At 46.7% G+C, this 17,167-nt stretch overlaps 2 protein-coding genes across 3 annotated transcripts in view; one reads left to right on the top strand and one right to left on the bottom strand.

Annotated features, from left to right (window-relative positions):
• stab2 (stabilin 2) overlaps nt 1-9,206 on the top strand; it is a 35,772-nt gene extending 26,566 nt beyond the window's left edge. For both annotated transcript variants that reach the window (XM_086268170.1, XM_086268171.1), the window contains 19 exons: nt 706-882; nt 1,096-1,185; nt 1,270-1,416; nt 1,849-1,908; nt 1,989-2,112; nt 4,531-4,680; nt 4,756-4,860; nt 5,034-5,141; nt 5,506-5,699; nt 5,821-5,962; nt 6,549-6,682; nt 6,773-6,938; nt 7,224-7,330; nt 7,405-7,524; nt 7,602-7,748; nt 8,077-8,187; nt 8,264-8,395; nt 8,542-8,652; nt 8,838-9,206. In XM_086268170.1, coding sequence (XP_086124296.1) covers nt 706-882; nt 1,096-1,185; nt 1,270-1,416; nt 1,849-1,908; nt 1,989-2,112; nt 4,531-4,680; nt 4,756-4,860; nt 5,034-5,141; nt 5,506-5,699; nt 5,821-5,962; nt 6,549-6,682; nt 6,773-6,938; nt 7,224-7,330; nt 7,405-7,524; nt 7,602-7,748; nt 8,077-8,187; nt 8,264-8,395; nt 8,542-8,652; nt 8,838-8,897 — 2,385 coding nt within the window. In that variant the 3' untranslated portion in view covers nt 8,898-9,206. The remainder of the gene's footprint in view (nt 1-705; nt 883-1,095; nt 1,186-1,269; nt 1,417-1,848; nt 1,909-1,988; nt 2,113-4,530; nt 4,681-4,755; nt 4,861-5,033; nt 5,142-5,505; nt 5,700-5,820; nt 5,963-6,548; nt 6,683-6,772; nt 6,939-7,223; nt 7,331-7,404; nt 7,525-7,601; nt 7,749-8,076; nt 8,188-8,263; nt 8,396-8,541; nt 8,653-8,837) is intronic.
• LOC147309917 (zinc finger BED domain-containing protein 4-like) lies at nt 2,741-3,662 on the bottom strand. Its single transcript, XM_086268172.1, has 2 exons — nt 3,571-3,662; nt 2,741-3,317 (listed from the first exon to the last, which is right to left on the bottom strand). Exons 1-2 carry the CDS (start codon nt 3,660-3,662, stop codon nt 2,804-2,806), a joined length of 606 nt encoding a protein of 201 aa, XP_086124298.1. The 3' UTR covers nt 2,741-2,803.
• Nucleotides 9,207-17,167: the final 7,961 nt, after the last annotated feature.

Genomic DNA, 17,167 nt, shown 5'->3' with positions numbered 1-17,167 from the left:
TGCTTCCGGTGAATTATTGCGAGATCTCCGCCCCTCCCCGAGATGCGAGGTTGACAGGTGTAAACAAACTCAGATGGAGTGGAGTCATTGAGAGAAACAAAGTCATTGGGCTGTTGCCATGTTTCAGTCAAACAAAGAAAGTCCAACTTACGATCACAGAGGAGATCATGTACGAGATGTCCCTTACCAGTGACAGAGCGGATGTTTAATAGACCAAACTTGATGCTGGAGTTGCCATGCCTGACAGTAGGCTTAGTTGATTTAGCCAGGTGGGCCAGCACACTGTGGTCAACAGCCCGGTCAGTCTTGCAGGGAGGACGACGAGTTTTTGACCAGATGGAAAATATTGAGTTAGTGTCACTGATGTTGAACTTCCACGGAAGCCCTCGGTGGATATACCTGCGGCGGGCTGGAAGGCGATGTCCGGGTAGAAGTATAGAGCCACAGGTGGAGAGACAGCCAGGCAAAAACGAAGCCGCAAAAGATCTGTAGCAGAGTACTGGAGAAGAGCTGTCGCCGGGTGATGAATGATGGATAAAAAAAAATCCCAGGTGAGCACGAGCCACACCAACACCCTGTGGATCCGCATCTTAAGCCACCAATATACTCACACATAGATGGATGGAGTGGACTGTGGAGTGAACTAGCAGAAGGGCTGGTGTCCTGTTAGCCAGTTTTATTCGCATGAAATCTCATGTTTTTCAGGACACAGGTGTAATGGACCTGGTGAATGATATCATGTACCAGCCGGTGACAATCTTCCTGCCGTCAGACGGTGTCATGGCATCTCTGCCGCAGGAACAGAAGGACTTCCTGTTCCACCAACACAATCGACCCCAGCTGATGGAGTACCTGAAATACCACATCCTGCACAGCCAGAAGGTAAAACTTCTTTAGAGGGTACTTTTAGAGAAGCGTTAGACACTTTACAGCATGGCAGCTGGAAGAACAGCTCTGAAAGATTTGATAACTGGGATAAAATGTGAGGGTGCCTCAGGGAGGTTATCGCAGAACAAACATGGTGCTGTGGAGGTAAAAACGCTGAAGCAGGTCAGGTGGTTTCTCAGGTTTAGTTTAAAATGCCTTTAATCTCAGGTTTACGCTGAAGGACTGATCTTCCTGGACTCGGCTCGGAGTTTGCAGGGTTCGCCGCTCTCCTTCTCCTGTGGTGGGACAGACAACATTGTGAGTACTACAGTAAGAGAAATCTACAGAGAAGACAAACAAGACAAACATGGACTCCAAATAACCAACTGTCTTTTTGAACAGGGAGAAATCTTCATCAACAACAGGAAGTGTCGGATTGTTCAGAGACACCTCATCTTTAAAGCGGGCATTGCCTACGGGATCGACTGCTTGCTAACTCCTCCCAGCCTCGGAGGACGCTGTGATGAACAAAGAACCTTTGACCTTCCGGTGAATCCTCACTTTACTGTCTGAGATGCATCTGAATGCTACCTGGAACAACCAGACATACTGATTCTGACTGTGTAAACTGTTAATGCTGATGGTGTTGGAGCACGGGTTGTGTGTAACTCGTAGGCTTGAAGTGTACTCACACAGTGAAAGTAACGGTGAGAGCCTGGCCTAATCTACAGTCTTAGAGGCCTGCTGTGTTCATGTTTTAGTTTCTGGTTATTTTTCCTGTAGCGGTGAACAGTCTGAAAAATGATTTAGAGCACCGAGAGCCTGGCAGTGGAGTGTGACACAACTCCACACTAGTGTGGGTTTAAAAAAGCTAGATGGTCCTAAAATCAGTCAAACATTTCCCACAGCAGCAGAAATAAAAAGATTTTTGCAGGTGAGCTGATGGTTCATTTGATCTTTTCTTTTCTTCTTCTGTGGTAGACAAGCTGTGGAGTATGCAGCTTTTCTTCCACTCGCTGTCCTGCGGGAGGCATTCGTAAGGTCTGAGTCCCATCTTTAACAAACTCACTGCCTCTGTCAGGCTGAGCCTCGAAGGAAACGTCTCTGTTTTTTGTGTTCAGGAGGTTCAGAAGTGTGATCTGCCCACCTTTTCCTTTGCTAAGAACACCGGCTGTCGCCCCATCTGCACCTTTAACATGTGGGAGCCAAAGTGTTGTCGTGGTTACTACGGACGAGACTGTCTGGGTGAGATAACAACGTCATCCTCATATTAAAACCATTTCTTCAGTCTTTCTTAAATTTTTTGAAACTTTTTTAGGTGAAATTGAACAGTTTTTGTTGTGTGACAGAATATTCAGCTTTTTATATCGTTAATTAAAACCAAAGAATAAATATCCTGATTGGCTGCGGTTAGAGTTAGGGTTGGTGCTGAGGTTATCACTGATAATGATTTGAGGGTCTGTCCCAGTGAGAGGTAGGGTACACCTGGATAGGTCACCAGTAGGGATGCACCGAAACCACTTTTTTGGAAACGAGTACGAGTACTTGCATTTCAGTACTCGCCGATACCGATACCGAGTACTTAATAAAAACATGATTTAAATTTACAGGTAACAGCTTTAGTCCTATAATTTAACAAAAAACAAACAAGGCATGGTTTGGAATTAAGAACATTTATTTAAAATGAAAAGCATGTTGTATGCAACATATTACAGAATAAATAATTATGAAAAAAAAAATTTAAACAGTGACAGTGCAACTCAAGTATTTTTTTCAGTTTATTGTAAACTCTGCCACTTTGGACAACACAAGGGGCATTAATAAACATCTTTGCTATTTAGTGCACAATATTTGAATAAACTAACAACATCCACCAACATAGAACTGTGGCAGTCAGTGCAACTGAGGTAGGTATTAACATCAAGTCTAAGATGACTCACTTAGTGGAGAGAAAAAGTGAGTGGCAGGGTTTTTTTTTAAAGAAAAGTAGCTTTTCTGCATTATCAGCAGTCAGACTGTTTCTGTTTTCATCTATAATGTGTGACACTGAGCTAAAAAGCCTTTCACTTTCCACACTGCTACATGGGGCTGAGAGGTATTTACGGGCTATTTTAGCCAAAGTGGGGAACCTGATTTTGTTGACACCCCAGTACTTCAGAGGACTGTCTTCACGAGGGCTTGGGGCCTCTCCGAGGTATGTGTCGAGCTCAATGGCAGCACCTGCTGCCAGCGGCTGTGCTGCCTGGGGCTGCTCCTTAGCGATTTCGTCAAATACAGTGTCCAGACTGCTGCTAGTGCTGGCCTGGGCCTTGAGGAACAGTTTAGCAGGAGGTTCTGCAGCTTCTGCCCGACTCCCCTCTGCCTCAGCTCTGGACATCATCTGCAGCTCCTGCTTCAGGTGCAGCTTGGCCTCTGGAGCAGTGTTGTTGGCGAAGAAGCGATCTTTATACCTGCACAAAATTCATAAATGTATTAATATGTGGAAAAATAGGAGTGATTTTAGTTTCCCCTAAACCACTGTGACAAATGCCAGCCATTTGACTTTCTGGTAATAATAAGGGAAATGTATTTCATATTATATATATTGCATACATTTGTATTTGTGTATTTTAGTTACAAATATATAATATTTCAGATGTAAAATAATCTTACATTTAGTACTGTAGCTATACTCATTGAATACCTATAGCACACAGACTTTACCTTGGGTCAAGTATGGTGGAGATGAAGTACAGTGGGTTGGTCTCGACGTCACTGAAGCGCTTCTTGACAGCTGCCAGTAAGGTTGCTTTCATTGCCTTGACTCTGTGGTCCTAGTCTGTTTCTCTGTTTAGAAGTCTCACTAGCACAGTCACAGCTGGGATGACATCAGAGGCTAGTGCGTCGTAGCTGCTCACTTTTTTAGTTAGTTCCTCAAAGGGGGCGAGGATGGCAACAGTCTTCTCCATAAGAGCCCATTGGTGAGCGGTGAGATAGTCAGGGAGTTCGTGCTCGGACACATACACCCCCAGCACTCGCTTTTGCTCAATGAGGGACTGGAGCATGTAATACGTGCTGTTCCAGCGCGTCTGTACGTCCTGCTGCAGTCTCTTTATTGGCTGGTTGAGCTGTCCCTGAATGTCATCGAGGCGGGAGTAGGTTAAGGCGGAATGTTTAAAATGCCCAACTATTTTCCGTCCCACTGCTATAGCATCAGCTTTGCTCCTCTGTGCTAATAAGCGTGGGTAAATAAGCGTGGGTAAACTCTTTCGCTGAGCACAATTTGCCTTTGTTTTCGCGTCTTTGTTCACTTTGAAATAGTTCCACACGGCTGACTTGTCTCGCCTCGCCTTCTCCCAGCTCTGAGCTGCAGCCGGGGCCTGGGGGCGGGCACTCGGCGCCTGTGATTAACCCCTTACATGCCGCTCAAACATAGACAGGTCTCAGACCGTGGTATCGGTCCCCGGTATCGGGGGACTTTTAACGAGTACTGGTACTTTAGAAAATGTGGTATCGAGGCCGATACCAGATATCGGTATCGGTGCATCCCTTCTCACCAGTACTTCAGTGAGCATTTCAAAATGCAAATGATCTCAGTGACATCATATAAATGAGCAGGTTACGTCACTGATTGATTTGATTGATTCAGCTACTGATGGACTGCCTTCTCTGCTCTCTGTGCAGGGTGTCCTGGGGGGTTCAGATCTCCCTGCAATAACCGTGGGAAATGTGATGACGGTCAGCTTGGTAACGGTACCTGTACCTGCGACACAGGTTTCAGAGGCACGTCCTGTGAGCTGTGCAGTGATGGATTCTATGGACCCACCTGTAAAGGTGAGTAATAGACGGGGTTTTCTCTGCGGCGTCAGATTGTAACACTCTTACTATCCTGACTTGCTTGTTTTTCAGCCTGTAACTGCTCAGAGCATGGGTCATGTGACGATGGGTGGAAAGGTACGGGTTTGTGTTTCTGTGAGGCCGGATGGACCGGAGACCGCTGTGACGTTCAGCAGAGTGAGTTCATTTCCTTCGTTGGCTTAGACTGAATTAGATAAAACCGATCAGTCCTAAAGACACTCGCCAGCTCTCAGCGCAGTTCAGACCAAACCCAAGAATAAAAATACTCAGGTATGAAAAGTAGATGTTTGTGCACTTTAATCACACTCATGTTTCTGTGTCTCCTCCAGCTGAGATCTTTCAATGTTCTCCAGCCTGCTCTCCAAAAGCCGTCTGTAAGGCAAACAACACCTGTGAGTGCCGGCCTTTTCATGAGGGTGACGGATTCACTTGCACAGGTAACAGTGGACCAGCATGAGGTGCCATCTCTCTTTTAACCTCTTTCAATCTCATTTAACCCGAACTCTTTCATGGCATGCATTTTTAATTTCTCTGTGCTATATTTGCTATACACAGTTGAGTAATGATGTGCAAAACTCTTTATTTGATGTCTGAATATAGCAGAATTTTTCCGAGTACAAAAAGAAAATGAGAAACAACAATTGTGCTCCTTTGAGCAATATGGGTCATTTAAAAGCCATTTGAAAGAGCAAAATTTAGTTTTGTGATCTAGACAATCCAAAATGTGATGTCCCCATATGTGGATGCCAGGTCCTTGGAGGTTAAATGACGGTAGCTGAGTGTGTACATCTTTCCCTGCAGTGGTGGACATCTGTCAGATCTGGAATGGAGGCTGTGCTAAGGGGGCCAAGTGCTCACAGAATGGAGGTAAGGTGAGCTGCACCTGTCCCAAAGATCACACTGGAGACGGGTTCACCTGTCAGCCCATCGACCCCTGTGCATTAGGAGACAATGGAGGCTGCCATGAACACGCTGTATGCACCATGACGGCTCCGGTAAGGACGACATGGGACTTGTTTTCTAAGGTTACACCATCAGGTCCTACTTACCTGTAAACTGTGTGTGTGTGTGTGTGTGTGTGTGTGTGTGTGTGTGTGTGTGTGTGCGTGTGCACAGGGGAGGAGGAAGTGCATGTGTAAGAACAACTACATCGGAGACGGAGTGACCTGTGAGGTCAGACAGCTGCCTATCAGCCGCTGTCTGCAAAACAACGGCCAGTGTCATCGCGACGCCAAATGCACCGACCTCCACTTTGAAGGTACACGTGAACGTCATTCAAGTGGAAGCTCATTGGATGATGAAGTATTGAGCAGGAGTGTTTCTCGCAGGGTGAATGCATATTGTTATTGTGAGCGAGGTCATGACGTTTGCTTACAGCAGCCGATTTAACCCTCGGAGCTCGAACCCTGACTTTTTTTGAAGTGGAGCAGAAAGTTTGTGTCTGTTGTTATGTGTTTACAAAGATTAATATTTTCCTGCTGATCGTCAAATCTTTCAATTCAAATTTCTCTGAGCCTCATTTGTGTCAGCAGCAGCTACACACCAGGGGTGTTGCTGCACAGAGTAGCAGGTATTTACTAAAACATACATGGAGTGTTTAAGAAATTGACTGTTGTTTCAAATGAATCATCAATGAATGAATAACTCTCAGAATATCTCTAATTATACTTGAATCATAACTTTTTGTACCTTCATGGAAAAAGAAGACATGGATGAATTCATTAATCTGTGTTCCTTTTTCTTCCCTGTAGGTGGAGCTGAGTGTTCCCTTCACTGATAACCTTGACATGCTGAACTTCTCCCTCACTATTTGTCGTACATTCTGATATTTATGTGTTGTGCAGATTCGATGCTCGGTGTGTTCCACTATCGTTCCAAGAAAGGTCAGTACAAACTGAACTACACGGCAGCTGAGCAGGCCTGCGCTGCAGAGGGAGGCCGCCTGGCCACGTACACTCAACTGGCCTACGCTCAGCAGGTCAGTGAACACATCACAGTAGCTCCCAGACAATTGACGTCAGCCCCTGGCACTCCTGCTGAAACATGTCGGCTGTGTGTGGCTCTGCAGGGCGGGCTGAACATGTGTGCTGCTGGCTGGTTGGACCAGGCCCGGGTGGCGTACCCCACCACCTACTCCAACCCAAAGTGTGGCTTCGGACACGTGGGCATCGTGGACTACGGCACCCGCAAAAACCTGAGCGAGACCTGGGACACCTTCTGTTACAGGATGCAAGGTGAGGGAGGAAGATGATGACACGTCTGGCTTCATGTGAACACGAGTGAAAGTAAATCTGTTTGTCAGATTTCTATAATGCAGACAGTGTGTTTATTAAGATATGAGCAGGTGAGGTGCACTTTATTTAAACTTTGTAAATACTTAGTAAAATTTGGCTGTGAGGGAAAAAGCACATTTGTTCCTTCACAGTAGCTGGAAGTCTGCACAGACTAGGTTTGTTAGTTGAAGCGTGCTCAGTGCCATGGTTACGTGCAGATGATCGGCCCGTATATCTTTGTTTCAGAGGTGAAGTGCGAGTGCAAACGAGGTTACACTGGGGACGGTTTCAGCTGTACTGGAAATCTGCTGCAGGTCCTGAGATCCACGCCGAGCTTCTCAAACTTCCTCACCGTAAGTGACGTCAGATCGCTCAGATGCCACTGATCATTGCCTGCACGTGTACAATCCTATCCCTCCTTCTGCAGCAAATCCTGAACTGCTCCCAGGCTTCCGAGTCGGGGAAGCAGCTCGTGCAGCGTCTCAGTAACCTGACTGTCCAGTCCACTCTGTTCGTACCTGACAACCGCGGCCTGCCCAGCAACCAGGTGAGCCATTCACCAGGGCCCTTTAATTTTGTCACACATACAGTTACATCGGTGTGCTCACCTGTGCGTTCCTCCAGACTCTGTCTCTGCGTGACATCGAGTTCCACCTGTCGGAGGGTCAGGCTTTCCCTCTGAGCCAGCTGAAGAACGGCAGCCGGATCAGAACTCGAGTCGGCAGTCTGACCGTCCTCGGAGTCGCCGACCAGCTTGACCCGTCGGCTCTGGTCAGAAACAAGCTCATGCAATTGTCATGCACCGCTACACTAACACGCCTCTCTCCTCCTGCTCACTGCGTCAATCTGAATCAGAGGAGACCAAAAGTCTTCTGCAGCACAGTGATCTGACCTAAACGTGCTCAGAGTGTCCCCCTCATGTTTATGGGCTACCTTTGCTAAAGCGCCGCCTTTCCAACTCATTTAGGTGTCTGAGAGAGCAAACAGAACTGTCCTGTCTCTGTGTGTATGTGTCTGAGTGTGTGTGTGTCTCTGAGTGTGTGTTTGTGTGTTGTTTCTGTTGTTTGTATGAAGTTCTAATCTGGTTTCGTTCTCTCAGTCGTTTCGTTACATCAACGACCACTTCGTCAGCGACTCTGACATTATGGCTGCCAACGGGATCATCCACGTCATTCAGGGACCCCTAAAGGCCCCGGCCCCTCACCCACAGGTGAGTCCGACCTGCCTCCATAATCAGAATGCACACTCCTTATCTGACCCCCTGAATTCTCTGATTGGCTCTGCAGATGCATGTGGCGCACAAAGCTGGGATGGGCATCGGCGTGGTGCTGCTGATCGCGTTGGTGGGCGGAGCCATCTTTGTGGGATACCGCTTCTACCGTAACAACACCAAACCCTTCCAGTTCCACTACTTCAAGGTCAGACTGGAACTTTGCACTGAGGCTAAGGTTCCAGGGGAGTGCTGTCAGTGTGACGCACCTCATCATGACATTTTTATTTGACGCAGCTTCACTATCGATCTTCACTCGTGTAACTCGAGTTACTCCTGTGGTTGCTCTGACAGGAGGATGACGGGGAGGAAGAAGCTCCGCCCACAAACAGCAGCCGCAACATCTGTAACCCGGTGTATGAAGCGGCGCCAGCGGCTGGCGAGTCCAGTGCGTCGGCGGTCACGGTGAGTCATCGGCGGACGTTTGTGCAGCTCAGAATGAAAGCTGTGACCAACGACCAGACTGCAGTCTGCTCTCGGTTTACAGCACACTCTGTTTCATTCAAACCTTTCAGGCTCTCACTCTGACGACTGAGAGGAGGATTTTATTCGCTTTAATGAGCAGTCAGGTGATTACACTGTGTTTGCAGGTGGACGACAAACACGAGGTGGAGAACGCAGGAAGTTACGACCTGCTGCAAATCAGCTGAGAGGGAAGTGGAACCTTGGCTGATGTCTTTACCCCTCGGTGGACTGGGACCTCTGTGGCCAGCTGGGTCTCCGACACTGCCGGTGCAGACGAGTCCCGTTTCAGGCTTCTCTCTGTGAACTGAAGGACTGCTTCGCCCAAAACTTAAAGTTCGCCTAGCAGAGTTGGAAACAACACAACAATGCTTTTCATTTTCTCTGCAGTCTCTCATTTTTGAAATGATTCCTGTATAAAAAATATTTTACAGCAGATATGTTTAAATTAACAGATATAAATGAAAAACTGCAAATAAAGCCGAGCTGAATGGGAATGCTGTCGTTTCATGGCCTCCATCTGCCTGTCAGAGAGTCGTCCTCATGACTAAATACACTGAATGTGGATACTTTGATGTAGTGATGTCACTAAACGCACAAACACACACAAGTGCAATAGGCAGAAATGTAAAATATGAGAATCTGTGATGAATGGATTAATTTCCTTGAGTTTTTCTGTGATTGTCCCAGAAACACTAGGCTGGGTTTGCTGTTCAGGTAAAACAACCAGGTGTGAACCGGCTTCACTGACACAGCCGGGAAGGAACTCATAGTGGGACTGAACAGAACACTGCAGGATTCAGAGGTCACTGACGGACCATTGCCCCCTGCAGGCCACAGCTCGTTACACACTTAATGTGAAATGTAATGTTTTACCCGGTCGGTCGTACGCACAGCGGGCAGACTAGGAGCAGCTGGTTATAATCCAGTTTCCCTGCATGTGCACGTGAAAGGGGCGGTGTTGGCACCATCTGACTAATCTACAAGGGGCATTTCATAAGTCACATGACTATGGCACCTACACCAGAAACATACCAGTTTAAGTGAGCTGGACACTGTGGGGCCCATGTGGGTGTGACCACAGTGTCTGCTTGGTGGTTTCTGTTAATTATTCTGCACCAAACTTCTTTTACCACAAAGAAATGTACTTTTTACTTCACTCCTACATTTGCTTGACAGGTGTATCTGCTGCCACCTCCTCTTCAGCACAAACTGATATTTTCACTCACCCACTCAGATGGGTACGTGTCAGATAATAACACATACCCATCACAGTCTGCTTCTCAGTCACAAATCTGAGAACCACACGATACAATATTAAACACATTCAGAAGGCTGTGCTTTCAAAACATACAAACGTGAGTGCTACAAAACTAATCTGTGTGAATAAAAAAATGACCTCAATAAACAGAGAGCTGATCATAGTGTACTTATGTAGTGAAAAACAATTACATTTATATAAAAGTGATCTATGGTCAGTTTCATGCGACATACTGTGAGATTTACATGAAAAGTAAATACAGGAACTTCAGTTGTATTTATTACTGATATAATACAGAGGAACCCCAACAATCACATAACCCCCATGAGCATGCACTTTGGTGACAACTCCCATTTAACAGGAAGAAATGTCCAGCAGATCCAGGCTCAGCTAGGGGCGGCCATCTGAGACACCGGTAAGAGAAAGAAGACAGGACAAAGACATGCTGTGGAAGAGAGCCAGAGATGAACAATAACTAATGATTAAATGCAGAGAAGTGAGTGAAGAAGAAACACTGCATCATGGGAATCCCCTGGCAGCTTACACCTATTGCACCATAACTAAGGGAGGATTGAGGGTCACCTGATCCAGCCCTAACTGTATGCTTTAGCAAAAACGAAAGTTTGAAGCCTAATCTTAAAAGTAGAGATAGTGTCTGTCTCCCAAATCCAAACTGGAAGCTATTTCCACAGAAGAGGGGCCTGAAAGTTGAAGGCTCTGTCTCCAATTCTACTTTTAAATACTCTAAGAACTACAATTAAACCTGCAGACTGAGAGCAAAGTGCTCTAATTGGGTGCTACGGTACTATCAGGTCATTAAGATAAGATGGGGCCTGATTATTCAAGACCTTGTGAGGAGAAGGATTTGAAATTGTGGATTTAACAGGGAGCCAATAAAGAGAAGCCAGTATAGGAGAATCTATCTCTACTCCTGTGTAATCCATAACTGTAAATTTAAATATTATAGGTGGTTTTCAGGAAACACTTAAATGTTCCGTTTTATGCCACATGTCACAACTGGAGTGTGATTAAAGTGGTGGGTGGGCTCTTTCACATTTTGCCTTGTTTTAGTTTAATATTATATTAAGCGTAATGCTGAGGCTGTCATTTTTAGAATCTACATGGATGTTAAAATAACCCACAATAATTATTTTATCTGAGCTGAGCACTAAATCAGATAAAATCTGAGAATCTGTCACAGTAACTGGTTGAGGGTGAAGTTCAATAAGTCCATGACAGCATAAATCTGTACATGATGGCAAACACAGGTAAAAAACAAGAGGACGATGCAACGAAGTCTGAGGCTATAAATCATTGAGGATCATTAGAGAGACAAAGGAAATAAAACTAAATGCAAGACACAAGGAGCCTACCAAAATAAAACAGTAAGTAATATAATGGAGACTGAAGATGAAGACACAGAAATACAAGGGAGGCACAATAAACAGAAACTAAAGGAATTGAATATGAACAAAACTATAACCACAAAAAGAAAAAAACAAGATGGCGCCGGTGAGGTCGGCTGCCGTCACGACTGCTCCGACCACTTTTTCTTTGTCTTTGTTTTTTAAGTTAGTTTTCAGCATTTCTAAATCGGCAAAATCATCACCATTGGGTACATTAGGTATGACAGTGACACTCTTGTTTCTATTGGTTTACAATGTACTCACAATTCGAAGTTTTTAACTCCGGATCCGAGCTGGCCGAGTGAGATCTTGAGGGAGAACAAAGGGAAGCGGCGGCGGCCTAGAGGGAAGCGAGCCGGCGTCAGGAACAGGCTGAGAGCTCGTGCACACCGCACACCTCTGCCTAGCATCCTGCTCGCCAACGTCCAGTCACTGGAGAACAAGCTTGACGACCTCAGGGCCAGGATAAAGTTCCAGAGAGACATTCGGGACTGCAATCTCCTCTGCTTCACCGAGACATGGCTGAACCCAGCGGTGCCGGACCACGCCATCCAGCCGGCCGAGTTCTTCTCGGTTCACCGCATGGACAGGACACGGGACTCGGGGAAGTCAAGGGGAGGCGGCGTGTGTTTAATGGTGAACAACAACTGGTGCAACAGTGCGAACGTTGTTCCTCTCACACGCTCCTGCACACCAAATCTGGAACTACTGTCCATCATGTGTCGTCCTTTTTATCTACCTCGGGAATTTACATCGGTCATTATAAGTGCCGTTTATATTCCACCACAAGCGGACACGGTCACCGCCTTATGCGAGCTGCATGAGGCACTCACACAGCACCAGACACAACACCGGGACGCTGCGCTTATTGTGACGGGGGACTTTAATAGCGCCAACCTCAAACGCGCAGCGCCGAACTTTTATCAACACATCACCTGCCCCACCAGAGGTGAAAGGACACTGGACCACTGCTACACTACGGTCAAGGACGGTTACAAGGCACAACCCCGCCCCCCGTTTGGCAAATCTGATCACGCCGCCATCTTCCTCATGCCAAAATACAAACAAAGGCTGAAACAGGAAGTTCCGGTTCAGAGGAAGGTCGCGCGCTGGACTGATCAATCGGTGGCCGCGTTCCAGGACGCACTCTATGACGCAGACTGGGGCATGTTCAGAAACAGCTCCGATGATGATGTCAACGTGTTTACGGAAGCGGTTGTGGGATTCATCGGGAAACTAGCGGATGATACCGTGGAGACAAAGACTATCACAACGTTTCCCAACCAGAAGCCGTGGGTGGATAAAACCATCCGCAACGCTCTGAGATCCCGCACCGCTGCCTACAACACGGGACTCACGACGGGGGACATGGACCCGTACAAAGCCGCGTCATATAACGTGCGGAGGGCGGTGAAAGAGGCGAAGCAGCGCTACGGGAGGAAACTAGAGTCACAACTCCAACAGAGTGACTCTAGGAGCCTGTGGCGGGGACTAAGGACAATAACGGACTATAAAGCACCAACAACCGGTATGACGAACGCGGCCGTGACTCTGGCAGACGAGCTGAACACTTTCTATGCTCGCTTCGAGGCTGCAGCTAAGGTCTCCAACAATGCTAGTGTTAGCGGCGCTAACGGCTGCAGACAGGAAGATACTGCCAGCACCGGAAACGTGCTCGTCATCTCCGAGCATGAAGTAAGGAGAGCCTTCAAAAGAGTGAACACCAGGAAAGCAGCAGGACCAGATGGCATCCCAGGTCGTATCCTAAGAGACTGCGCATACAAGCTAGCTCCTGTGTTCACTGAGATATTCAACATCTCTTTATCTCAGTCGGTGATCCCCACATGCTTCAAAGAGTCCATCATTGTTCCTGTCCCGAAGAAACCCCACCCTGCTTCTCTCAATGACTATCGCCCTGTAGCCCTCACCTCAGTAGTGATGAAGTGCTTTGAACGCCTGGTCAGAGACTTCATCATTTCTTCACTACCAGACACACTGGACCCACTACAGTTCGCTTACCGTCCAAATCGTTCCACAGACGATGCCATCTCTCATCTCCTCCACACATCACTCACTCACTTGGACACTAGAAGGGGGAATTATGTTAAAATGCTCTTCATAGACTACAGCTCTGCATTTAACACCATAATTCCCTCCACACTCACCACCAAGCTGGAGCATCTGGGACTCAGCTCATCTATGTGTCAGTGGATCTCCAACTTCCTAACTGGCAGACCACAGGCAGTAAGGATGGGCGGACATGTCTCAGCCTCCACCACTCTCAGCACTGGAGCCCCCCAGGGGTGTGTTCTGAGCCCCCTGCTGTACTCTTTGTACACATATGACTGTGTGGCCACTACCAGCTCCACCACCATCATCAAGTTTGCTGACGACACCGTCGTGGTGGGCCTGATCTCTGATAACAACGAGACGGCCTACCTGAAGGAGATTAGGAATCTGGAGAACTGGTGCCAGAGGAACAACCTCCTTCTAAACGTCAGTAAGACAAAAGAGCTGATAGTGGACTTCAGCACTAAGCAGGAGAGGAACTACCAGACCCCCGTCATCAACGAGTGCCCAGTGGAGAGAGTGGACAGCTTCAAATACCTCGGAGTTCACATCACGCAGGACCTGTCATGGTCCTGTCACATCAACACCGTGGTGAAAAAGGCCCGTCAGCGTCTCTACCACCTCAGACGCTTGAGAGACTTCCAACTGCCCTCCAAGGTGCTCAGGAACTTTTACTCCTGCACCATAGAGAGCATCCTGGCGGGAAACATCTTAACCTGGTTCGGAAACAGCACCATGCAGGACAGACGAGCTCTACAGAGGGTTGTGCGATCAGCTGAGCGCACCATCCGCTCCGAGCTCCCTGACCTGCACTCAATCTACAGCAGGCGGTGCTGGACCAAGGCCAGGAAGATCGTGAAGGACCTCAGCCATCCCAACAACAGACTGTTCTCTCTGTTGAGGTCAGGAAAGCGATTCCGCTCCCTGAAGACCAACACAGAGAGACTGAGGAGGAGCTTCTTCCCGCAGGCGATACGGTCTCTCAATCACACCACCACACAGTACTGACCCACACATATGGTTCTTACACACACACTGGACATTCTGGACATTGTTTTCACTTCATCACTTAAATCACTTTAAGCATATTTGCACTGCAGAAGACATAATGTGGATTGCACAACACTGGACATTATATTCTTCATTTCCAGTTAATACTTGTACAGCTGCTGTTATTGTGTATATATTTATTTATATTTCTTCATACGTTCTTATATAGTTCTATATTGTGTATTTTGTTGTACAGTTATTTTATTTTCAACTTTAATTTATATATTTTATCTTATTCTTTCCCAGTTAAATTTACCCTTCATTCTAATTTGTGTTGTACAGTTATTTCATTTTTAACCTTAATTTATATTTTATTCCTTCCTAGTAAAATTTACCCTTTTTAATTTTTCATATTTATTTCCCTTTTTAATTTTTCATATTTATTTCCCTTTTTAATTTTTCATATTTATTTCCCTTTTTAATTTTTCATATTTATTTCCTATCTTATTCATAGCCTTTTCCTTTTTTTTTGTTTTCTTTAGGTCACGAGCAGTTGTCCAAGCATTTCACTGCATATCGTACTGTGTATGACTGTGTACGTGACAAATAAAATTTGAATTTGAATTTGAATTTGAAGAACTAGATGTGCAATAAAAACATGAGAATATAAACATAAAAAAAGGAAATACAGTTGTGATAGCCAAGCAGCAGCACAGGAGGCGTATCGAGGCCAGGTTTGAGAACAACACAAACCCAAGGCAGGTCTGGGAGGGCATCAGGGCTATCACGGACTACAAAAGAAGAACACCATCACCCTCAGCCGACAGTTCTACTCTGGCTGAGGATCTAAATCTCTTTTATGCCCGTTTTGACAGGGAGAACACCGACCCTGTCCTGTCCCCTCTCCCCTCAACCGACCCTGCTCCGGTCCTGAGCACTCATGAGCTGAGGCGTGTGTTCCGGAGCATTAACACCAGGAAGGCGGCCGGGCCGGATGGAGTGCTGGGCCGGGTGCTAAAAGACTGTGCTGCGGACCTGGCGGACGTCTTCACCTCTATATATAACACCTCGTTGTCCTGTTCACTGGTACCATCCTGTTTCAAAGCAGCAACCATCGTTCCCATCCCAAAACAGTCAAATGTCACATGTCTGAACGATTTCAGACCTGTGGCACTCACCCCCATTCCCGCCAAATGCCTGGAGAGACTGGTCATTAAACACATCAGAGCTGCTTTTCCACCATCCCTGGACTCGCACCAGTTTGCATACAGGGAGAACCGGTCAACCGAGGATGCGATCGCCACAGTGCTGCACACATTACTGAAGCACTTGGAACACAGGAACACCTATGCACGGCTCCTCTTTGTAGACTACAGCTCGGCTTTTAATACCATCCGGCCATACAAACTCCGTCCCAAACTCCACCAACTGGGACTTAACTCTTCTCTGTGCAACTGGATTGTGGACTTCCTCACTAACCGTAGACAGAGTGTCAGAGTGGGTAAGAACACCTCTTCCACCCTTGTGGTCAACACCGGTGCCCCTCAGGGGTGTGTTCTGAGCCCTCTGCTATACACTCTCTTCACCCATGACTGTATTTCCTCCTGCGCGTCCAATCTCATTGTTAAGTTTGCAGATGACACTACAGTGCTCGGACTTATATCCAACAATGATGAGACAAACTATAGGACAGAGGTGCAACAACTAGAGTCATGGTGCCACGACAATAACTTGGTCTTAAACACCAAAAAGACCAAGGAGATCATTGTAGATTTCCGGAAGAGGGGTCATAACAACCATCTGCCTCTCTTCATTGGCAGTGAGGCGGTGGAGAGGGTGAGCAGTTTTAAATTCTTGGGGGTAACTGTGACCGAGGACCTGTCCTGGGGCAACCATATCACCTCAGTTGTACGGAAGGCCCAACAGCGCCTCTACTACCTGAGGAGACTGCGGAGCGCACACATTCCCAGATCTCTGATGTTGAACTTCTACAACTGTGCCATCAGCAGCGTTCTGACGTATGGATTTCTAGTGTGGTTCCCCAGCTGCACCAAGGCCGATCAGCAAGCACTCCAGCGGGTGGTGAAAGAAGCTGGCAGAATTATTGGAACAAGTCTGCCAGAGATCAGTAATATCTTCCCCACTCGCTGTCTGAGGAGGGTGCACAGTATCCTGCGGGACCAACATCACCCTGCGCGCCACCTTTTCCATCTGCTGCCCTCAGGGAGAAGGTACAGGTCTATACAGGCCAGAACATCCAGACTGGCCAACAGCCTGCATCCACAGGCTGTGAGGCTCCTGAACTCTCTGCCCCCCTCTCACGGACAATAACCATATCCAACTTCTTAATAGCAATGAACTGGTCTGCATTGGTGCATCATATCTTTATTCTCTTCCCCCTCCTGCCCCCCCCCCCCTCTTTCTTAAATAGATAACTATCATATCTGATATCATATCTCACAGTACAATAATATTGAATGGGTTGCATTGTTGTATTTTGTCATGTTTCTCAGGTCTTTGTCTGAATTTCTACGAACATTATTGCTAAGGATTGTCTTATTGCATTGGAGTCACACTGGGTTAAATATGTACACTTGGGTTTTAAGGGGTATTTATTATTTTCTTCTTCTTTTTTGGGTTGTATGGAAGCCCCAAATGCAATTTCATTGTTCTTGACAATGACAATAAATAAATAAATACTAAATACTAAATATTTTTGCTGGTTTCTAGC

The sequence above is a fragment of the Aulonocara sp. 'chitande type north' Nkhata Bay genome, linkage group LG17, assembly GCF_057382095.1.
Source record: "Aulonocara sp. 'chitande type north' Nkhata Bay isolate Kocher_YH1m ecotype deep benthic linkage group LG17, A_spYH_male_GT1.1, whole genome shotgun sequence".
Lineage (NCBI taxonomy): Eukaryota > Metazoa > Chordata > Actinopteri > Cichliformes > Cichlidae > Aulonocara > Aulonocara sp. 'chitande type north' Nkhata Bay.
This window is presented reverse-complemented; position numbering and strand designations above follow the sequence as displayed.

Bases quoted from the DNA above. Each gene is read 5' to 3' on its own strand.
- LOC147309917 (XM_086268172.1), bottom strand. From the start codon at position 3,662: ATGAAAGCAACCTTACTGGCAGCTGTCAAGAAGCGCTTCAGTGACGTC. The intron at 3,318-3,570 runs GTAAAGTCTGTG...AATTTTGTGCAG, and splicing joins TCCACCATACTTGACCCAAG to GTATAAAGATCGCTTCTTCG.